Source organism: Hoplias malabaricus, chromosome 13, assembly GCF_029633855.1.
Source record: "Hoplias malabaricus isolate fHopMal1 chromosome 13, fHopMal1.hap1, whole genome shotgun sequence".
In the NCBI taxonomy this organism is placed as follows: Eukaryota; Metazoa; Chordata; class Actinopteri; order Characiformes; family Erythrinidae; genus Hoplias; species Hoplias malabaricus.
In genome coordinates, this window is record NC_089812.1 from 14,876,244 (window position 1) to 14,899,807 (window position 23,564).

Sequence of the window (23,564 nt, forward strand, 5' to 3'; positions counted from 1 at the left end):
GCTTGAAAGCATGTGAATGCTATAAGGTTTTATATTTGTTCCAAAACATGACCTAAAGCCTCATCAGATTTTCACCCAAGTACTAAAAGTAAATGAATAGAACCTGATTAAAGAAATGAAACAATTAGAATTGGGTTTAAAGAGCAGGGATCTATCAAAGTGTGATCTTCACAACATGTCTGTGGTAGTGTATAACGGCATGAACAAAGGAGATGCCTGAGGACCTTCGAAAAAATGTTGATCCTCATCTTGTTGCCATAGTTTCTGAAGGGTTTGGACTCCACCAATTCACAGTCAGTCATGTACAAATGTAAGGGTAACTTAGAGTAACCACACATTAGCTAATGTTAATGTTCATGAGTCTACCACTAGGAGAACACTACACAACACTGCTCTCCACAAAGAACATCGCTGCCCATCTGTAGTTTGTTAAAACAAACGTAGACAAGTCAGAATGCTACTGGGAAAAACGTTTTGTGGACAGATGAGATCAAAACAGAACAAGGATCTTATGCCATCTGTGAACCATGGTGGTGGATGTATCATACTTGTTATCAATTTCAAGAGGGGCGGCACGGTGGTGCAGCAGGTAGTGTTGCAGTCACACAGCTCCAGGGACCCGGAGGTTGTGGGTTCGATTCCCGCTCCAGGTGACTGTCTGTGAGGAGTTGGTGTGTTCTCCCCGTGTCCGCGTGGGTTTCCTCTGGGTGCTCCGGTTTCCTCCCACGGTCCAAAAACACACGTCGGTAGGTGGTCCGTAGTGTCCGTAGGTGTGAGTGAATCTGTGTGTGTCTGTGTTGCCCTGTGAAGGACTGGCGCCCCCTCCAGGGTGTATTCCTGCCTTGCGCCCAATGATTCCAGGTAGGCTCTGGACCCACCGCGACCCTGAACTGGATAAGTGCTTACAGACAATGAATGAATGAATGAATTTCAAGAGCCTGGGACATGCAGCAGGACAACAACCCTAAGAAGAAATAAAGTTCATGTTTTGAAATGGACAAGTCAAAGTCCTGAACTTAACTCAGTAGAAATATTGTGAACAGACCTGAAGAGAGCAGTTTATATGAGGAAACCTACCAACACCAAAGAGCTGAAACCATTCTTCTCAGAGGAATGGGCTGACATTCATCTACAATCTATAATCAGATGTGGAGGACTGATAACGGAAAGTTAACATAAGCATTTAGTTCAGAACTGAAGTTCCCATATTTTCACCACTCACAGAAATCTCTTGGTCAACTTTTAGAACTTGTGTAAATCTGATGAAGCACTGTATGAAGATCCCAGCACTGGGCTGTGGAGCGATAGAGAAGCAACATTAGAACCTGACCTCTAATGAGTTAATGGCCGATTGCCATGAATTTCTCACCACAATTTTCCAACATCTACTTTAAAGCTTTCTATGAAACGTAGAAGCTGTTATCTCAGGACAAACTCTCAGAATAACAGCGGGGTCTCTAGAAACGTCCGGATATCTTCGAGTGTTTGGCCGTATCAGTTAATGTTTGGAGATAGAAAGCATGTAGTGCCGTGCCAGTAAATCACGATGGTGTCAGTTTTCCGGAAACTTCCTTATTGCACCAGAGTGAAAGCAGGTTTCATGTAAGGACTGAAATAGAGAGAGAGAGAGGGAGACACAAAGAGACAGAGATATAGAGAGGAGAGAGAGAGGGGGGAAGAGACGAAGAGACAGAGATACAGAGAGGAGAGAGAAAGAGAAACTGGACAAAGAGAAAGAGACAGATCATCATCATCATCATAACCTCACTTGTTTTACAGCAAGCTTGAGCTTGAAATACAGTTGGATTTTACTGGTATGATTTTTCACAAGCACTGTTTCTTTTCCTTTCTTTTTATTCATTGCTGTCTCTCCTTCCCTTTCTCCTGACTTTCTCGTCTTCATTCTCTCTACAGGCATTGCATTTTTCTCATTTTTTTTCCTTCGGTAATCATCTTTTGTTTTATTCCCTTGCTCTCCCTCAGCCTTTTCTCTCTTCCGTCTTGGGTCATTGCTTTTCATTTATTCTTTATTCTCTTCTCTTCTGTCTCTCTCTCTCTCTGTCTGTCTGTCTGTCTGTCTCTCTCGTGCCATCTCCTTCTCCCTCTGTAAGCTATGCAGCAATAGAGGGAGGGAGGGAGGGAGTGTAAACAGTGACCTGAAAGTTAACAAGAATCTCTCTCTCTCTCTCTCTCTCTCTCTCTCTCTCTCTCTCTCTCTCTCTCTCTGTAGGAACAGAAGTAGTGGGAGAAGAGAGGAGGAGGTGAAGGAGGAGGAGGGGTAGAGGGGCCACTAAAGAGGGGCTCCGGAGCTACAGAGGGGATTTTGCTGGAAGGAGTGAGTGGACGGATAGCAAAGACAGGATAAAAAGAGAGAGGAAGACGAGTGAGCGGGCGATCGAGGGGGCTGCGATGGCCACAGGGGAGGTCAGCACTCTTCCCTCGGCTCCAGCAGACGGCGGCAGCAGCGGCTTCCCTCCGGGAAACTTCAAGGAACCTAAGAGGCTCTACTGCAAGAACGGCGGCTATTTCCTGCGAATCCATCCGGATGGCAGAGTGGACGGGATCCGGGAGAAAAACGACCCGAACAGTAAGAGCCTCTTATTCGCTTAATTTCTTATATTTTCCCCCAGGGATATTGGAAAAGGAGAGAGGGAGGGAAGGGACACAAAGCATCTTTATAACAAGGTTAATGTCGTAGCGTGGCAGGGGAAAGAAATCACGGCCTGGCTGAGGTCAACTTTCCGAATGGGTTTCTGTTTTTCCTCTCTCCCATTTTAATATTAGGGCCTTTCGGTTTGGCTTGTGTACTGGCATAATCAACATTTTTAACCCCATAAACTACAGGACAATTATTTACTTACTACCATGTAATAGCTATTTATTACGCTGTTATAACTTTGTAACAAATATGCCATTTATTTCATAATATAATGGACTTTTATAGCCAGCTCATCTAGGTCAAAGTCCAGTCATGTCTAGTACTTCAGTAACGGGCACTGTGGTAGTACTAAACATTTGCATTTTAAATAAATATTATTTTTTTATTAGGTAACTATATAACAACTATATACCGACTATATAACAACCATGTATTACTGTGTAATAAAGATGTACCTTATGTTCTAATCTGTATGTTCTTTCTAAATTTAAACCTGGTTAAAGTTAGGTTGATTATTAATTAACTAATATGTAACAAACAATTATTCATCATTAACAACTATGTAGCTAATTTGTAATTGATGTCACCATAAAGTCATTCCAGGTCAAACGATCTAGGGCTACGCCATCAAGTTTCATTATATGAAATGCAATAAAAACTTGAGTTTATTCTGTGTGTATAACAGCCACAAATATGTGTGTGTATAAGGTCTCAATATAAATGAATAAACCCTTAAAAATATAAAACATGAAGACGCTAGAGCACATCTGTACATGGTTATATGGAGGTAACTGTCCTTATTCGGGAAAGGTTAGAAAGCATATATAGGAACTATAAGAAAATTTAAGAACAAAAATCCTAAAACTGTAGTGTAGCTTTGAAAATTAATGTTTATAACTAATAACACGGTTTTGCTTAAAAATGTAAATTAATTTACTGATTAAATGAACGAACTCATTAAAATACAATGCCCAAATATTTAACATCTTGAGGGCTTTTATTAGCGCAATGCTAATCATGGTTTAACTAATATTTCAGCAATGTTCAGCCATTTAAAGGCAATTAAGGAAATAATTAAAACAAATATATTTTATAACAGAAATCCATGACATAACTGGACAGGGCCAAGGACATTTTCATGGAATTCCTTAAAAAAAAGGCAGGGAAGTGTAGATCCTTAGTTTTAAGGGGTTAATGTAAAAAATACTCAGTAAATTGTATGAATTACACACACCTCAGTGTTATTGTTTATAATGGCACTGATTACTGACAAATCTCACATATTCATCTAGACATTTGCCAATAAAATACTGCACTGATTTAATAAACATCATTCATTATTCATTTTACAGCTATCATTGAAAATTCAAAATAAAAGTTCAGTGCAAACCTATTCTATACAGTTAATATTTAAATACAAAGCTGCACCAACAGCCTGTGTTCAATTCATTGTGTTCTGATGTCACAAAAACCACATTTAAATATCAAGCTCATAGCAGTGTAGTTCCGCGCATAAAATGTGTTAAAGGTTTCAGTCCTGCCACTTCCTGCCTTAATACAAGTAGACCAATCATAACAGAGGTCATTTACATGCATCAGTCTCAAAGTCCCAAGTGATATGGCTGGCTATGCTTCAGATGGAAACTTATAATATTGGCCCTTTAATCTGATGTGGAAATTACAGTTTAGTTGTTGCAATGTGTTAATGAGGTGCTAAGACTGAGTGTCCACCCTGTTGGGGTTGTTTGAGGCGGTCAGTTTGGTTGAGACTTATCATAGAGTGTGTAATTACAGAGAGTGTTCAGAGAGTGTTTAGTGGAACACTCCACCGTCAGCAGAGGTTCAGTCTTAGAGTCTGGCCTCACTGTTTCAGCTGGACATTTTGTGTTTAATCTCCAGCGATGCCAGAGCCATCTGTAAGCTGTGGGAGGAGCTTAACTGGCTTCGCTCTTCGTGGGTGGGTAGGATGGCCTTCCCTCTCTTCCCGTGACTCAGCATGATGGCAGCCAATGCAGGCGTGTGTTATCTGATGTGTAATCTGTGACGGTGGTTTTAGTTAATGTTCTCCTCCAAGCGTGTTGAATTCCTATGACTTTGTGTTAATGGATGCTGTGAAGATGGAATGGTCCACTCCACATCTCCAAGGAACACACACACACACACACACACACACACACACAAATTAAACACCTGCTGGGAGCAATGTAAGCCTCTGATGGTTTTAATGAGGTACAAACAGGAAGGAAACACTGACCACATCTCTCTCAAGTGCAAATGTTTGGGTACCCATGGTCACATGACCTTTGGTTGAATTTTCAATCTGCTTAGTTGCTGTCTTTCTCTCTCTCTCTCTCTCTCTCTCTCTCTCTCTCTCTCTCTCTCTTTCTCTCTGAGATTATGCTTGTGCAATCAGCCACTGGTGCTGGACCGTCCATCCCGTATACAGCCAACTACAACAAGAAAGAAAGAATAAACCATGTTTAATAGTTTACGACATTAATAATATATATATATATATATTAAAAAAGACAGCAAGCTCTGGTCCAATCCTTGTTTGATGATGCCACAGCCCTCTGTAAGTGAGTCCATGTCACTGGGAGATTCTCCATAATTTAAGGTGGAACAACTTGGAAGCGTTAAGAATATTATGACTAATATTAGTTCATAAATTAAAAATGACCACACTATTTATATCTATTTATTTATGATTTTTAACTGGCATATTTTAACTAAATTGGTTATGTTCATTAATCACTCCTAAATGTGTTCTAATTATACAGTGGTACCTTCTAAAAATGTGAAAACCTCTAAATACCCCCTCTAAAGTGGTTTGGTGTGGCCAAGCTTTAGCTGGTACCTTCAGGATGGGAAACGAATCCAGGACAGCCCAAAGCGCATCGGATGTTTGCAGTTGTTTGGAGCCGACCCGTTGCACGCATGGGATTCTGCTAAAGGACGTGATCTCAACATCAAAGAATGCTTCAAGTCCCCAAATCCACCCTCCAGGAGGCTAGACTTCTCCTTTCCGTCAAAGCCTCCGGACTCCAGACACCCTGAGTTTGAGCCTCACGACATGTGGCAGTGATTAGAGAGGTGTTCAGGGATTAGTAGTGAGGGATGGTGTGGCCGAGGCTGGCAATGAGCCGGACGTGTTGTTGACACGCTGAACAGAAGTGTCATGACCATTAAATCTGTTAGAGCTGTTGTTTACAGGAGTAATTAAATTACAGTAGTAACCTGCTGAATATATTGTAAGGCATCCTCTTTGAACTCAAGGCTATTAAAGCAACATTAAGTAGTTTTGTGACCTTACAATTACAGCTTCAAAATCATTTTGATGTTTCACTGACCTATAGTAGTGAGAATAGAGCATTTGCTGTCGCTACTCCAGGCTCAGCACTGCAGAAACTGCACTATGTAACTTTTGGTAGAGGGTAGGAAACTCACTCCAGTCCCACTCATCTCAAAGGTAATGCATGGTTCTTGGCCTTGAACATGCTGACCATAGGCTCATGTGCAGCTGCTCCAGGGGGTCCCATTGCATTCCCAGTGTGTACATTAATATATATATATTTTTTTGTCTTGTCCTACCAGTCCGACTGCAGCTCCAGGCCACGTCGGTAGGAGAAGTGGTCATCAAAGGTGTGTCCGCTAACCGCTACCTGGCCATGAGCTCCGACGGGAGGCTCTACGGAGCGGTGAGTTCATCACACACACACACACACACAAACACACACACACACCGCTCTGAATTAGGAAACGCTCAGGAAAACAGTATTCTCTAAAGATTTTGGTCACTAAGGGCCTGTTTTTGGTGATCGGATCACGTTCAATTTCACTACCAAGTGTAAACACCCCTAAGAAGAAACCATGTTTACAGCTGGTTAGAAGAAGGCTTTACCTTTAGTGACAGTAATGTACCTGTACAGTATCTCTTTATTCAGACAATGTATACACATATGGTGTCATTAAAAATTTAATTAATGCATAACACTGTATATTCTTTGTTATTTTATGAATATTTTTCTGCCGGCCTGCACCATGGGACTCTGGAGTGGTTCTGTGGTTCCGCTGTGTTTGTGTGTGGTTACACAGCAGGTCCAGAGCAGGCACTCTGTATCATCACAAACGGATGACTACCGTCCAAGAAGCCACCCACCCACACAGTCACGGTGACTGATGTGGTTTATGGTTTAGTAGGTGGTAGCACACAAACTTCCTCATGGTGTTTAAAGGAGGAGAAATTCCGGCTGGTATGTTTTCCTTCAGAAGGTAAAAGACTACCGCCACAAGGGGCTATGGCTTGATCCACACTGCAGGGTAAATCAGGAGTGGACTTCTTGTATATGGGATGTTCACATACTGATCAAAGTTTATGAATGAACAAAAGAGAGTTACACTTATAGAGCACTTTTCTAGACACCCATTTTTTAAAATAATTTTTGGGTCATAAGGGAGTTGCCTCAACCACCACCAATGTGGAGCATCCACCTGGACGATGGGACAGCAGCCAGCACGCTCACCACACATCAATTACTAGGTAGAGAGGAGATGAGAGCGCGTGACTGAGCCAGTAATTTGGAGAGGAGGGTGATTAGGAGGCCAGACCACAGTGTGACCACTAGAGCTAGAAATCTTTCATGTCTTCAGGTGTTATTCTGTACTCTGACACAGGGATCCACACACCACAGGGCAGCGCACCCTATTGGGTGCACCAGCAGCCATTCAAGTGTTCCTTAAAGGTCTGTCTCATGCTGAGCTTGTGTATGTTTGCATTTCCTGATGTTCAGGTGCTAGCTGTTGGTTTATTTGTCTGTAACCGCTTATCCAGTTCTGGGTCGCGGTGGGTTTGGAGACTAACCAGAGTCACTGGGTGCAAGGCAGGAACACATCCTGGAGGGGGCTCCAGTCCATCACAAGGCAACACACACTCACACATTTTTGAGTCGCCAATCCAACGTGTGTTTTTGGACTGTGGGAGGAAACAGGAGCACCCAGAGGAAACCCACGTGAACACAGGAAGAACACACCAAACTCCTCACAGACAGTCACCCGGAAGAAACCCACGCGGACACAGGGAGAACACACCAAACTCATCACAGACAGTCACCCAGAGCAGGACTTGAACCCACAACCTCCAGGTCCCTGACACTACCTGCTGTGCCTCCTTATTATATTTATATATATATATATATATATATATATATATATATATATATATATATATATATATATATATATATATATATATTTTTTTTTTATATCACAAGAGCTGCAGTTTATTTTACAGCCAATTTTATGTTGTTTTTACAAGGTTTAAGAAGAGAACTTTAACTTAGTAAATCAGAAGAAAATAAATATCCACAACCCCAATATACATATTGACTGTAGTCGTATTTGCTGAGGCAGCCATGCTGGTTGTTATAGTCCTGCTGAAATCAGTGAGGCTGGAACTGCCTTTCTGAAGAACGTGTCCTACATTTGTTTACAGACCTCACTATTATTTGCCAATGTCATTTGCTAATGTCGTTTAATGTTATTGGGTCACATTTAGCTGTGTGCACTGTACAAAAGATTTTAGCCTCACTGTCTTGCACAGTGTTACAGTGAGTGTATTCGATGTGGTAAACAGTTTAGCCAGATACAGTAGAGAATATTAGTGATGCCAAGTTTCCATTCAGCTCTGCTTCCATTGCATCCATTGGTCCCCACTGAAACAGATAAGGATGGCAGGTAGTGTCACAGTCACACGGCTCCAGGATTCTGGGGTTGTGGGTTCAAGTCCTGTCTGTGGGGAGTTTGGTGTGTTCTCCCAGTGTCTGCATGGGTTTCCTCCGGGTGCTCTGGTTTCCTCCCATGGTTCAAAAAAGCACACAATGGCAGGTGGATTGGCGACTCAAACGTGTCGATAGGTGTGAATGTGTGAGTGTGTGTCGCCCTGTGAAGGACTGGCGCCCCCTCCAGGGTGTGTTCCCTCCTTGAACACTTTGAGCTCCAGACCCACCACGACCCTGAACTATGAATGAATGAATGAATGAATGAATGAAACAGATATCTTAGTAAGTTTGGTCTTTTGGATTAGCTGCAGCATCTAAGGGGACTTTGTTACTCAAATTACAATTGTGTTTGGGCATTTGGGACAGCTGCATCATCTCTGCATTTGAGACCTAAATTGGAATCTCTAAGAGACTTAAATATTTTAAAAAATTTAATAATTTCTATGATTAACATAAATGTCAAAACATAAATTTAACGTGTTTAGGGGTGCTTGGGGAACCTGAAGGTTTTAGTCTGTTCGGGTCAATTGTGGAGTCTGCAATTTGGGATCTTAGGATTTGAACTCTGGATCTTGAACTGGTTCCATTCAGGAGCTTAGTGCTCTCCAGTGAACCGGGCCCTGTGTTGGCAGCAGTTTCTTTGGGAAACAAACCTGAACCAACCGAGTGAATATGCCTCCACACAGCTGACCACAACCCCAGAAGACACCAACGCATTATTTTCCTGCTTTTATTTCTTTGCAGTTCTCAGATCAGAAGGCATATGACGGGTCTGCTTATGACCGGTCTAGCTTCGCTGTGCCTAACTCTTTAGTCTCTGTACTCTTCAGAGCTTCTTTAGCTTGACCCGCCCATGGACGTCATGACGCCATGTGCTGAAAGACTTACTATTCTTTCATTCCAACTGGCAACAGACATTTTAGGCCCTGGAACATGTATATGTTGATGAAAATGCACTGAATGGTTCAGAATTAGATGTGCAAACGGGAACCAAACCAGCTAACCATTGGTGGAAACCTTTTCCTGGGACCTAAAAATTGAGGTCACTCTGGGTCAGTTGTAACATCTTTATTTATATGAAAAATACCGTCCCACAGCCCCACTAATATAGAAATAATAGAAGCTGTGATCAGAACGTGAGGTTTGTCTTGTAATGGAGTCCAAGCATAATCCTGACACGCATACCTTTATTACACTGTTTTACAAAAGGCCCTCTGTATCCTACATTGCCCTTTTCCCTTATTCGATGTGTTCAACTACGCTTGAGGCATTGGGGTCAGGGGTCAGCGGTCAGTGGTCTGCAGTAAAGCCTTGACTCAATTGACTTTTCTTATAAACACACACACATTTAATTAAAGCTGTCGAGGGCCTCTACTCGTCTGGCCTCTTAGTAAAACAATAAGGATCTTGTTACCAGCAATGAATCAATAAAGTGTCGCTGGAGTTTTCTAAAGCAAAAGGAAAATGTTTCCTTTCGAAATGACACTTTCAGCCATAAAACGTCATTTTGTGAATTTCTCACCTCGTTTAAACAAGAACTGTGTTCCCTAAAGTGTAGAACATGTCTAAATTGTGACCGCCGATGAATTCAGGAAACACTGACGCGCTGTTGGCCCCAGAACCTACTTCTGTTGGGGATCTTTATCCAGGCCTTGTGTGCAAATGCTGCTGCTGTTATTTCAGGTACTTTTCCAGCCAAGCTTCTAATTTTAGTTTCATGTGAACCAGCTGTGTCTTGTTATATATTATTATTGCTTTTGGAGGAGGACCTTGATCTTGAGCATAAGGAGTTCTTATCAAAATTTCACATAACAATGAGCTATTTTATTACAGATCTTCTGTGTAAAAATCACAGACCCTTTCTTTATTCCGTTTAAAGGAAGTAAGAGTTGAAAGATTTTTCAGCATTGGGAGGAAAGCAGAAAATATCATTCTACAGAAGCCTACAACAACATATGAATATTATTTCAGCACTTACTAAGTTCATTATACTTATTTCATGTCTCATATTAGTCAGTGCAGGCGTCTTTCAGCTGATGTAAGAGAATGGGTGGTTAATGGTCTCCTGCAAGTGCACTGAGCTGAGTAAACATCCTGCATTAGAAGTAGTTCACCACTTACAAGCAAGAGAAATTGGTCAGATCCTGTCCATCTGGGAGATGTGCACACATCTGGAGCAGATTAGTGGAGTTTGTATAGTTCAATATCCGCATTCATATTTCTACTGGTAAACACTTAATGCATCCATGTTTCTATTGGTTGATGTACCCCATATCAGAGTCAAAATCAAAATATTTGAACTAATTCAACATCCAACTAAGCGTATCTTCTAGCATTAACGGTACCGGTTTAGCAGCCTAGGACACTCACAGCCCAATAGCTGGCGTTACGCTTTTCAGCAATGTGTGCATTTTGCTGACGCCTCACACACGAGAGAAACAAGGTGAGAAACAGGGGTCTGAGAAGAAAGTGAGTCAGAGGAAACATATTCAAACTGTATGCTCTAAAAAGAGAAAAGTGAACAGTGCAACAGGGCTGTTAACTAACATTATACATGTTTATTCTTCCCATGAACAGTTTGGAAACCAACATGAGACCATTAAGATGATTAAAAACAGCTGTGTGAAGTACCACTAAAAGACCAAACACTGTAGAATTGTAATTACAGTGATCCCTCGTATTTCGCGGGGGATGCATTCCAAGACCACCCGCGAAAAATGAATTTCCACGAAGTAGAGGAAAGATATTTTATGTATTTAATGAGTATTTGGACTCGAGTCCAAACGAGTAATGTTTTTGAGCTGGAACTACATGTGATATCCTACCAGTTTCTTTAATAGAGTAATTCCCAATCTCTGATTTAACGTCAGTAAATTTCACGAACAATATTTCATTTCATGAACAATACATGTAACAAAACATGTAAATAATAAAAAGAATACTTTTGGCTATTCATCTTTCACGGTTTTCCTAGATTTTCCCTCAATATTCGCGATATATAGCTGCCATAAACCCCCTTGAAAAAACCTGCAAAGTAGCGAAGCCGCGAAAGATGACCCGGGAAGTAGCGAGGGATTACTGTATTTGACACTCAGTTGTTGATTCTATCCAGAATTGAAAAGTTAATGGCTAGAACAAATGCATAAGAGTTGGATGATTATGTAGAAAAATACTCTTCCTGTCTTTTACTTGATACTGAGAATTGATTAAACACTCCTCGTATATAGCTGATGAAACCCTACCCTTTTTTTTAAAAAATGAGCTCAGCACAACAGTAATTAAACTTCATCTAGCCTTCTCCTCACAGTTTAAAGCTAATTTTATCAATCTCTTCCTCTCCTGTTCCAGAGACGAGTAACGGAAGAATGTCATTTTCTGGAGCGTTTGGAAGCAAACAACTACAACACCTACAGATCCCGGAAATATCCGGACATGTACGTGGCCCTGAAGAGGACGGGGCAGTACAAGAGCGGATCTAAAACCGGACCTGGCCAAAAAGCCATCCTCTTCCTCCCCATGTCGGCCAAGAGCTGAACTTCATCCCCACCGGGTTATGACGGACAGTTCTTCAGAGATGTGAAATGGAATGTGGAGTCACTTTTGGAAAACCCAGTGGAAAGACAAAGACAAAGTTTTAAGCAAGTTCTTATTTCAAACTTAATAATATTGAGCAATGCCACTCAATATTAATTATAGTTACTGAATGATCAACCAAGGCATTTGATGCCAAGATTTTGCTTCTTTATTACTGGAGTTAATAGGTTATCATTACAATCAGAAATACACAAGAAGTAAATGAACAAAACTGGCTAAATACTACAGGCAGCCATTTTAGATAACAGGTGCGATCAATTTCTGTTGTTTCTTTTTATATCTAATGGTTAAAACCATGAGTTTTCAAACGGAAGATACACAAACCTAAACATACATATCATCTCTATCAATATGTGATGTGTGTGCATATGAAGGACAGTCAGGGTCTGCAGGAGGAATGTAAACACCTGGTCATACAACAAAGCTAAAATGGCTGACTGCAGCATTCAATGGTGAAATTTGTTCATTTTTATAGAAGACGAAATCCATTAAACTACACTAACACTATTGTGTCTGTGCCACCTTAAAAAAGGCAGTTTTAGTGGACTGAGAAAAATTTTGGGAATAAGTGAACCAGAAAATAATGTGGGTGATGTTTATAATGTAGCTCCAGTGCTAAGAAGCATAATTACTCAACACGTGTCTTGGCTGATGAATAATTGTTGTGTACTCACTTAAGAAATTGTGCGAATTTGATTCTGGAACCATTTCTTTAGTCAAACAGTAATTTATTCACATTTTCAGACTTGAAAATTCCTTCAAGGACTTGGGTAGGGATACATAGGGCTGCAATGAGCCCCTATGGCAAAATTATAGAGATAGAATTAATGGATGTTTATGACTGCAGCTGTGGTCTTTTAGCTGGGACCCACATTTTGAAGGAATGTCACAACTACATAATGTGAGATTAAATTATGCTGCTTCTGAGACTTATATATAGCTTCTTTAAAACGTTTTAGTGCATCTAGTTGATTTTATCGAAAGGGATTTTATCAAAATATTTGTAGGTGGAACAAAACACTATGGATTGTTAATTTTATGCAGTTTCTATAATACTGACAATATATTAAGTAAATTCTATTTTTTAGTATTATACGAATGTAAATATAGTATATACACCAAACAATAATGCCTAAAACACTAGTATTGTTTTGTATTCAATAATGAATCATGTCTGTCAAATACTGTCCAAATACTGTTTCTCAATGCAATGATCTTGGGAAGACTTCCCAACCCCAGATACTGTAAGCTTTCAACAGGCTAAACTCCTGTACGATTCCAGATGATTCTTGAAACAAGGCCTTGATGTCTTCCAAACATTCAAGGTTCAGTGTCTCTCTGGAAGTTTCCTGTGATAAATCTGATAGAAAAGGCCAGTGTATACAGCAGGAACTTCCTCCATGTTTAGATCAATGTTTTCAAAGCCCTTTTCCAGGCCGTACAGCAAAAGTCTGGCGATACGACTCGTCACCGGTGTAGTGTCCTTTGTTTTGGAAAGTTCTGCCAGGTCCAGCCACTCGCAGCGCAGACACTCCTGTGTGCAGAAGCTGATGTCGTAGGTTACTGGACTGAGGCGGCAGATCAGATACATGTCTGACATTCCGAATGCTCCGGGATGGTTGTGCTGCTGGCGGATGCTCAGCAGAGATCGGAATTCTGATTGAATGCCAGTTTCCTCAAAGACTTCGCGGACAGCTGTAGCACCTGGTAGGAGAAAGAATGGAATTCTGCAAATTTTGGGTGGCCCTAGACAATGGATATATTCATTTACTAATTTAACTATATACCAATTAGAGTCCTATTAACTCTACATTTCTCATAATTAAAGCAACACTAGGTAGTATTTTACCTTAAAATGGCAGCTTCAGAACCATTGAGATGCTTCACTGAGGTGTAATAGGGAGAACAGGGCCTCTGTTGCTGCTACTCTGGGCTCAGCACTGCCGAAACTACACTATTATCGCTTTTCCACCACACGACTCGACACTGCTTGGCTCGGCATGCTTAAAGAATGTTGCTTTTCCACTGGCAGTGCTCCCCCATGAAATGGAGCCAGTGACGTCGCAAGACCCTCTCTCTCAGGAATCGCTGGCTTTGAAAACCACAACAACGGTGGTGGTAAAATTAGGCACTGTTTACTCATCGTGTATCGCATGTTATACAGCGCCCCAGTTCTCACAGATCAGTTTTGTTGCACGTTCGGCATTCACTGGTCATTTTCGTCCACCATCGGCCCAGGGAGCATATAAACCTCTTCAAAACACATCGAGGGAAAGTTAAGAGCTGCTGCTGTGAGTCTGATAAAAATAAACGTGAAAGCTGCTAGAGATTTTACAAGCGGCGGTCTGTGCTGGATTTGAACAGGCTCTGCATTTCCTGGTGATTGACATGGCCAATCAGCGCTCTGCAGGGTTTACACATCACCATTTAGTATTTACTCGGCACAGGTGGAACCCGAAGTGAGCTGGGACTGAAAACCTACCCGGTTCCAGGGATCAGGTACCAGTGGAAAAGCAAAGGAGCCGTGACGAATTGAGTAGAGTCGTGCCGAGCCGAGTAGAGTTGTAGGTTCCATGCAGTGGAAAAAGCACCAAATGAAGAGGGTAGGAATCCACACACCCACCCGTTAATTTTAGGACCGTGTAAAATTACACTTAGCAAGTGTAGGTGGAGCCCAGGAGCAAAAATACCAAATCTTACCTAGTGTTGCTTTAAAATGGTAATTCACTCTGCAAAAATGCCCTAGAAAAAGACATGAGTTTGAAGCTGAACCCAAACGTTTGAATGGAATATGACTTTCTGTGATGAGATGGAGAGAAATTACTGATAGTGATATCACTTGAAAGTGTTAGGGGTTGTTTTGAGCTTTGCCTACAAGGCCGTACACATTTCAGGATTTTGTAACCCTGGTTAATTACTTACCGATATTCTCTCCTGGGTTTGACAAGCCTCCAGGGAACTTCCATGCATTCTTTGTCTGAAACAGAAAAGATTTATTTGTATTATTGCAGTTCATGTCGTTTTTTTCTAATGTGCCTTTTGGGAATGTGTTCTTTTATCATGCTTTGCAAACATCCACTAATCAAAAGTGACTGTATTATTGTTATAACTCTGTCATATTTGCTTTCTTCATATTCTTGAGTTTGAAGATTTGTTCTACTGATGTCCATAAAGCATTTTATGTCTCGTATTTATCTAAAAAAGGAAATGCTGCTAGTTAAAATGGAAATGTAATTGTTACTGAGTAGTCATGTTTTTTAAAGAAAAGACTTTTTAATGCTTTTGAATATCAGATTATATAATTATTATGTTTTCAAGCTCTACAGATATATTTTCCCATTTTGTTTCTGAAATGTTTCTTAAATTACCTAATAAATAGTATTTTTGTGGAAAAAGATTTTTGCAAACATTTGCATGCCGACCAACTGAACCATAGAAGATTTAGCACACGATACAAAATATATTATCTTTGTTTTATCCACACCAATCTTTCCAATATATACTCCCTGGTACACTACAATACGATAAAGTCAGATTTAACATAAATACATTTACACCCAAAAAAACAATACTAATATACTCCCACTGTATGCATTACACTCCTCTGCACACACTGTTACCAGAGGACTTTTATTGATGAATAAGACATTATAATCACCCCACAGCTTGTGTTTACATCTTTACCTTTCAGATGCTACACATGAACATTCAAATACTCACACAGTTTAAGAGGACTTCAAAAACGTGTGACGACACAGAAAGCCTTAACTCCCCCCCCAAAAAAGAAAATGAAATAAAAGGAGACTTTTATCTTGTAATAAGTTAATAGGAAATGAGTGATTGTTGTCATATGGCAACACTTCACAGACACAAGCTTAACAATCTGCCATAATCCCTCCTTAATTACCTTAATAATGCCTCCTTAATGTACCCTTCCACAGTGCAAATAAACATTGAACATCAGTGTTTTGCGTTAAAAAAAGTTATTTATATCTACGTTACTGTAGACTTATGGTAATCATCAATGAATAAAAGTAGAATATCACTGTATTCAACAAATGGGAAACTCACTGGCTCCAGTTTCCTGTCAAAGCTAAAATTACTATTTTTTAAAATGACAACGTCCATAGTTTAAAGTGCTTTACCTTTATCCCCCCCAAAATAATGAAAAAATAAATGATATTTTCACAATCAGTGTGGATAATCCAAAATGTTCCTCATCCAGATGTTAGCTCTGCTTTGGCTAGTTCTGTGAACACTGCTGTGTTATCGGTGGAACAAAATCTTGTGCGGAGTGCAGAGGAAAAGCCGCAGGGATGGAAGAGTCTGGAAAACATTAGCCTGTGACAGGAACTACACACAGTAGAGTTAATGATAGTGTGTGTTGGGTGGATGGGCGTGTGTGTGTGTGTGTATGTGTGTGTGTTTGTGTCTATGAGAGATGGCAGGGTCACTGAACCCTTCCTTGTTCTTTCAGATCGAGGAGGCCACATTGAGAAACACTCTTCCAGAGGCGTGTTACTGTTTATGTATAAGGCGAGCGGTTGCATGAATCCAATATTGAATCTAATATCCATTTAATTGGTAATGAACAATGGGAAATTTAAAATTCATAGACAGCATTCCTTATATAATCATTACACAATGACGTAACAGAAAATGGTATCACTTCTTGTGAATCCTGCATTCATGATGCTTTATAAATACAGTTATAAGGCGTTCTATGTGAACAAACGTTCTACCCTCCTCCAGAAGTTACAGAGTGCGGTTTCTGCCGTGCCGAGCCCGGAGTAGCAATGACAGAGGCTCTATTCTCCCTGTTACAGCTCAAAAATACTAGTGTTACTTTAACCACTCCATGTGTGTAGGAATCTAAACTAACACAAACCTAAGCTTGGTGCTGATTGTATTTCACCGCGGTTTCATTTAATGTAAAATGTGAATCATCTAATTCTGACATCTACGGGAACAGAAAGGACCAAAGGCCTTCAACTCTCCATCTGTTGAGTCATGTATCTGTGGAAGGTTGAGTGTAATGTACCTCTGAGATCCCATTACTGAGTAACATAGACCTGAAGTACTCTGCTATGTGTGTGTTTGCCAGACATGGCTGATGGCTTTAAGCCAGCCAGAACACTGCAGGCTCTTTACCAGTAAATGACGGCAGAACAGCTGGCTCAAGGTTGAATGATAATGGAAGGGAATAAAGGAGACACTGAGGGAGCAGGAGAAAGACTTTTAAACTTATACTGACTTTATTGTCTGTGCATGAAAAGGCCTCAGTTTAGATGGGTTCTCTTTTATGTCAAGTGGACACTACATGACTTCAAAAGCTCAACCTACAGCTTTTTTTTCACAGATCCCTGACAAAGAGCAACTGAGGACTAATCCCCTTTGAAATAAATGCGAAAAGGTTCTGTCATTGTCAAAGTAAAACTTGTGAAACATTCTGGTGTTTTTAGTGCAAAAAGAGAATGAAAATTCGCACAAACAATGGCCAATATCTACGTGGCTAGCTAGAACCTTACGTATGCTTGCGAAATATTTAAATTTTTTAATTAAATTAAAAATTAAATTTAATGTTTTAATTTTTGATATGCATAAATAACAGGTTTATTAATTCATTCATTGTCTGTAACCGCTTATCCAGTTCAGAGTGGCGGTGGGTCCGGAGCCTACCTGGAATCATTGGGCGGAAGATAGGAACACAGCTTGCCTTCACAGGGCGACACACTCATGCATTCACTCACACACTTGGACACTTTTGAGTCGCCAATCCAGCTACTAACTTTGGACCATGGGAGGAAACCGGAGCACCCGGAGGAAACCTACGCAGACACAGGGAGAACACACCACACTCCTCACAGACAGTCACCCGGAGGAAACCTACGCAGACACAGGGAGAACACACCACACTCCTCACAGACAGTCACCCAGAGCAAGACTTGAACCCACAACCGCCAGGTCGCTAGAGCTCTGTGACACTACCTGCTGCACCACCGTGCCTCCCAAATAAAAGGTTAAACAACTTTTAAATATGCAGTATATAAGATTTAGTAACCTCTAGTGATAAGGCTGCAGAATGCAGCTAAATGAATACCCCTCCCTCACCCCTCTCTTTCTAAGCAACCTCATATTCATATAAATAAAAAAGACACTCTCTAGAGTCAGTGATTGATTTGTCCATAAAACGATGATTCAAAATTACATGTGTTTATACACTAATGAATACATGACTTTAATTAACACATGATTTGATTTCCCAAATTCCACTTCTCCTAATATACCCCCCTACATTTCACACACTGCACCTTTAACTGAAAATACTGTCATAGCTAACCGTACAAACGTTGGGGGAGACAAGAGATCAGCCTGAAAAATGCCACAATATTCCTTTAAGATGATGTTTTTGTTGGAGATAATAGAGCTTGTGGTGGAAGAGGAGGTTGCCAGCCCTCATGGAAACTGCGTCCAAGCCAGGCTAGACTCACTTAGAGCTGGAGAATCCTCAGACATGTAGAAATGACAAGGCATTCCAGAAAACAACTTGCGTCTAGTTACTCTCATGAGTGCCTGGGATGTTCCACATTTTCAGAGGAGGGCAGATTTGGAGCATCCAAAGAAAATGAAGAACGGTAATTAGTTGCAGGAAAAGCTGGGTTTACGAAAACATGTGTAATGAAAGCTGTTTTTAGGATTTGGGGGCGGTATTGAGCCGAGAGGGGGATTGGAGCAGAGAAACAAGGTGTTTCGCTGAAAACACTACTTCTCTCACAAGTTGGCCTTTGCCTGGGCTGGATATGTGTGTGTGAGGGGGCGGGGGGTGTGGGTATAGACATTACAACCTGAAGTGCCTTGCTATTCCCTAACGTTTCAGGGATACACACAGCTTCTGTTTACCTGTGACTAAGCTAAACTAATCTCTGGTTTAAAGGTCTATCAGAAATATAAGTGACGTCAAGGCAAAACAAGGCTCTCTAGAAAGTGGCACAAAGAAGAGCTGTGTAGAGTTGTGTGTTTGTGAAAAGTGAGACCTACCTTATTCTTGTCTTGCACAACAAGGACTTTTCCATTGGACTGGTTCAACACAGCGCCTTTGGAAAAAAGCACATCAGAATTTAAGCACTAAAATTCTAAATTAAAACACACAGACAATCAGGGGCCAGCCTTTTATTGGCCATTTATTGGCCATTAAAGCAACAGTAGGTAGAATTTTTATCTTAAAATCACAGCTTCAAAATCGGTGTGATGTTCCACAGAGCTGTAATAGGGAGAATAGAGCCTCTGACATTGCTACACAGGGCTCTGCACTGCAGAATCTGCACTATGTAACTGTTGAAGGTGGACAGGTAACCACACAAACACTCACCTTCACTCTTGATATCAGTGCTATAATAGTGAGGCATGGTTGACAACCAAAATCGGTTGAAATGTTACTTTGTTGTATTATAGGCCTGAAAATCTATCCATTCATTATCTGTAAGCACTTATCCAGTTCAGGGTCACGGTGGGTCCAGAGCCTACCTGGTATCATTGGCCGCAAGGCGGGAATACACCCTGGGGGGGGGCGCCAGTCCTTCACAGGGCAACACACACACTCACACTTTCATTCACACACTCAAACCTACGGACACTTTTGAATCGCCAATTCACCTACCAATGTGTGTTTTTGGACTGTGGGAGGAAACCGGAGCACCCGGAGGAAACCCACGCGGACACAGGGAGAACACAGGCCTGAGAATATGTACAATAATTATTTTAACATAGTGTGACAATAGATGGCACCTGTTTTATTATTTATTCTCCAATATGTTCAACTCAGTCAGCAAATAAACAAAAACTGCACTATAATATATTTCTCTTCTCTATATAGAACATCATCTTATTTTCACTTTGAAAAAATCCATAAAACATGCACTGAACCAGGGGCACGCAAACTTTTGCACATAACCCTAAGTAGTCCGGAAGTGAAGAAACCACCACAGCAGCTGGAGTCTGGTTTAGAGAGGTTATACTTTGAGCTTTTTTGTCCAACACACCCAGAGCAAAGGACTGTCGGAGGGATTTCAGCACAGAAACACTTCTACTATCAGTGAAGGTTTAATAGCCATCTGCAGGGCTGAGGATCTCCCCTTCATGCACACCCACTGACTGACGACTGGGCTTTTACATTAACTGGAACTGCCCATTGTTCACATTCCTCACACTATACTTTATTACAACGGCTGTAAACACACAGGGAGTTGAACCAAATTAAATTAAGCAAAGCTAGAACTTAAAGCAACACTAGGTAAGGTTTAGTCTTTTCTGCTCTTGGGCTCCCCCTACTGTGGCAGAGTTTAATTTGCTTTTACAGCACAGTCCTGAAATCAAGGGGAGTGGCGGGTGTTTTCCTGCCCACTCCTGCCTGGAGTAGCAAAGGCAGATGCTCTGTTCTCACTATTACAGCTCAGTGGAGCACAACAATGACTTTGAAGCTGGAATTTTAAGGTGAAAATACTCCCTAGTGTTGCTTTAATATAAAACTTTTGAATTTAAGTTAACAGGGGGCACTGTGACTGGCTTAAACTTGCTTAATTAAATTTAGTCCACTAGTATATTCTAAGCTAGTTTAAAACAAACTAGCTTTAAATGTGTCAAACGCTTTAAACGTCCAGATCCCAGTATTGTGTACGTTTCTAAGACAACAGTTGGTTTACATCTTAGTGATGAATTACACAGCTTTTTGGAAAAATTGTGATATTGTTCTTTAATATAAAAAAAAGCAAAAGAAAACATGTATTTTTGTGTGACGATGAGTTCTGTATCACACACTCTATATTTCTCAAAGCATAAACCTTAAGGAAGGTCTGTAATTGAGAAAACATTGTCAGTTATATCATCCTCTGCAAAATTCCCCCAAATTCCTTTGCTCTCCTCCTCCTCCACCTCATCCAAGACTGGATCTGTGAAAGTAGCATCTTCACTGAGACATGTTCCAACATGTCCCTCCACACTATAACACAGACAAACACACTCTGCAGTGACCCCTGCTGCTGAAAACTGGATATGCCTTTTCTGGTTATTTCCCAAACTTAAAAAAGACATGTAATGCCATGTTATATTGTAATAGCATGTGTTTTCTGGAACATTATTGTTATTACTATTCATTAGATAAAAAACAAAAAAACAAAAAACACAAATATGCAATGATAAAATAAAAGGATTAGAAAGTCATCTGTAATCCATCTGATTACTGTTACCGCATAAAGATTTTTAAAATAAAGGAACGAATATAGCAAAATTTTGAGTTTGAAATTATGCATGTATAAAAAATGTATTGTAAATGTATCTAGTTAAGTACATAAATAGATAAATAAACAAACAAACACACACACTTGCATATTCTATCCGAAAGTTGTGGCTTTTACAATATCATATTTTCAGCCTGACATTGCCTTTGATTGTGCTTATTTGGATGTTTAAAATGTAAAAGATTTATTTGAATGAGAGGTCTACAATGATAGAATCTATAAAGAGTAACAAAAAACCAATGAAGAGCTGGAATTTACGCTGGACTGTTATGGAGGGTTGGATGGAACCCACTATGCAAATGTGTTTTTGGAACATTTGGGGAAATGAAAGATAATGTGTTAACATGTTATTAATGTAACTGCTTTAATAACAATGTCACATTATTAAGGTACTATTAATATGTTATTACTGTTAGGGCCTAGAAACTTTTATTTATGTGGCAAGATATGGGTTATTCCCCAAACTGCTCTCACACTATTTACCTGCCACCCCGACCTGGTGTGTGGCGTAGCTGGGCAGGCGGCTCTCCCCCGACCCCATCCACAGACTGAGCACTGCCATGTCTCCGTGAGCATGGTGAAAGGTGAAGCCATGAAACGCTGCAGCCTCTGCGAAGCGACACTGAGCCAGCGGAACATACAACCACACAGCTATCTTTCCTTCAGAACGCCACTGAGAGAGAGAGTCTAACACACACACACACACAGAAGAGACACATACACAACATGTGAGCTTCTATGCTAAGTAATTTCATTACTGTGCATGAGTATCTGCAATATTTATATTTTCACTGAGGTCCTTGTATGAAAGGGACACAGTGACAAATGGAAACAGAGCTTTGTTTAGCACTGTTTGGAAAGTGATACATTTTTTGTGATAGTAAAATTAATCTTAGACCTGGATTTCCTCATATGAGCTAGACAACAAGTCCTCCATTACAATCATTATGGATGCAATATCCATGCATGACACTTTGAAATTGTCCCATTCAAGTGTGCAAGCTTGTTTTTTTAAATGTATTGCTTCAAAAACAGCAAAAAAGGTTTTCAATGCAGTTAGAACATAAGAATAGTGGCCAGTTTATGTTTAAAAATGAAGTACACGTTTTATTAAGGCATTCCCAAACTGAATTAAATGACCTGGAGTTCATACAAGGCTTGGGGAATTTGAAAATGAGCGGATATATTGGGACAGGGGGTTTGAAGAGAGACATGGCTTACACAATAATAAACCCTGAGACTAATGCTGGGCTGGTTATAACCTGAAAGGAAAAAACCTAGAAGGAAAAAATGTAAATGTTGAAATATGGTCCGTTTACATAAGGTTAACCACAACTCTACAGATATTTCTTTTGATTTGTAGGCTCATATCGTTTAAATCTTGTCCAGTTACCAGTGAGCATGGAACTGAATGTATCCTCGCTCATGTGAAGGGGCAGCTGTCGGACGGTCACGCCGCCGTAGCGGTCTGTTTCCCCGTGCAGCAGGGCACGGAGAGCCCGAGGCTCCGGGTCAGGGCCTGCGGAGCAGCGGCGGACCCAAGGCGAAGAAGCCGACCTGCGACAGCTCTGTGCGGGTAGAAACTTCCTAAAAGACCGCAGCACAGCTGAACTAAACACCGCCATGGAGAAAAACCCAGTCAAAACATTGCAAACCTGAACCCAAAGCCGTAAACCTCATAATAGGAGCTCATATGAAAATGATATAAAGGCTTAACTTACCAACTACTAGCTGTGGAATAAGTCAATTTACAATTGTACTCATGAAATTTGACATTAAAAGCAAGTCAGTATCGCTGCCACGAAACCTGCTCTGTGCCCTGCTCTTTTTTTTTCTAAAATGGCCTTAACTATAAATTAGGCAACTACAAAAAACTTTTGTCACATTTGTCACTGACCTCTTGTGGCATGTTTAAGAGCGCTATATTTTGGTGGCGCGTTTGGCAGGTATTTACGGTAAAAGTGGGCCGAGTTTCCCTTTCACCCCGGAGTGTGTAGCCGCTGTAGGAGCTGCATGTGGAGGCAACACTCACATGGATCCGCTCAGTTCAGTTTAACCGCGAGTTTCCAGAAATAAAAACATGTCTTCAAAGAAAAGCAAAGCGAAAGGGAAGAAAGGACAGGACGGAGAGAAAAGCGACATCTGCAAAGACAGTTTAGAAGAAGGATTAGAGGCAGACTGCGCCTCTGTGACTGAGTTTATAGAGAAAGGTAGGAGTTAATTCATTGTTGTAAACAGTTT

At 40.7% G+C, this 23,564-nt stretch overlaps 3 protein-coding genes across 3 annotated transcripts in view; 2 read left to right on the top strand and 1 right to left on the bottom strand.

Moving 5' to 3' along the window:
* Positions 1-2,340: 2,340 nt before the first annotated feature.
* fgf2 (fibroblast growth factor 2) lies at positions 2,341-11,970 on the top strand. Its single transcript, XM_066642379.1, has 3 exons — positions 2,341-2,587; positions 6,254-6,357; positions 11,785-11,970. Exons 1-3 carry the CDS (start codon positions 2,410-2,412, stop codon positions 11,968-11,970), a joined length of 468 nt encoding a protein of 155 aa, XP_066498476.1. The 5' UTR covers positions 2,341-2,409.
* A 322-nt stretch (positions 11,971-12,292) lies between these two features.
* nudt6 (nudix (nucleoside diphosphate linked moiety X)-type motif 6) lies at positions 12,293-22,973 on the bottom strand. Its single transcript, XM_066642378.1, has 5 exons — positions 22,717-22,973; positions 21,807-22,010; positions 19,069-19,124; positions 14,953-15,007; positions 12,293-13,734 (listed from the first exon to the last, which is right to left on the bottom strand). The coding sequence occupies exons 1-5, from the start codon at positions 22,946-22,948 to the stop codon at positions 13,358-13,360; spliced, it is 924 nt and encodes a 307-aa protein (XP_066498475.1). The 5' UTR covers positions 22,949-22,973; the 3' UTR covers positions 12,293-13,357.
* A 352-nt stretch (positions 22,974-23,325) lies between these two features.
* Positions 23,326-23,564, top strand: part of afg2a (AFG2 AAA ATPase homolog A) — an 87,965-nt gene continuing 87,726 nt past the window's right edge. Inside the window, exon 1 of the mRNA XM_066642038.1 lies at positions 23,326-23,533. Within this exon, the coding sequence (XP_066498135.1) occupies positions 23,404-23,533 (130 nt within the window). The 5' untranslated portion in view covers positions 23,326-23,403. The remainder of the gene's footprint in view (positions 23,534-23,564) is intronic.

What these genes read in the sequence shown, in the direction of transcription:
- fgf2 (XM_066642379.1), top strand. Translation starts at nt 2,410, where the DNA reads ATGGCCACAGGGGAGGTCAGCACTCTTCCCTCGGCTCCAGCAGACGGC. An exon ending in GGAGAAAAACGACCCGAACA is followed by an intron (nt 2,588 to 6,253) that starts GTAAGAGCCTCT and finishes TTGTCCTACCAG; the next exon opens with TCCGACTGCAGCTCCAGGCC. An exon ending in ACGGGAGGCTCTACGGAGCG is followed by an intron (nt 6,358 to 11,784) that starts GTGAGTTCATCA and finishes CTCCTGTTCCAG; the next exon opens with AGACGAGTAACGGAAGAATG.
- nudt6 (XM_066642378.1), bottom strand. Translation starts at nt 22,948, where the DNA reads ATGGCGGTGTTTAGTTCAGCTGTGCTGCGGTCTTTTAGGAAGTTTCTA. An exon ending in ATTCAGTTCCATGCTCACTG is followed by an intron (nt 22,011 to 22,716) that starts GTAACTGGACAA and finishes TGTGTGTGTTAG; the next exon opens with ACTCTCTCTCTCAGTGGCGT. An exon ending in AAACCCAGGAGAGAATATCG is followed by an intron (nt 13,735 to 14,952) that starts GTAAGTAATTAA and finishes TTCTCCTACCAG; the next exon opens with GTGCTACAGCTGTCCGCGAA.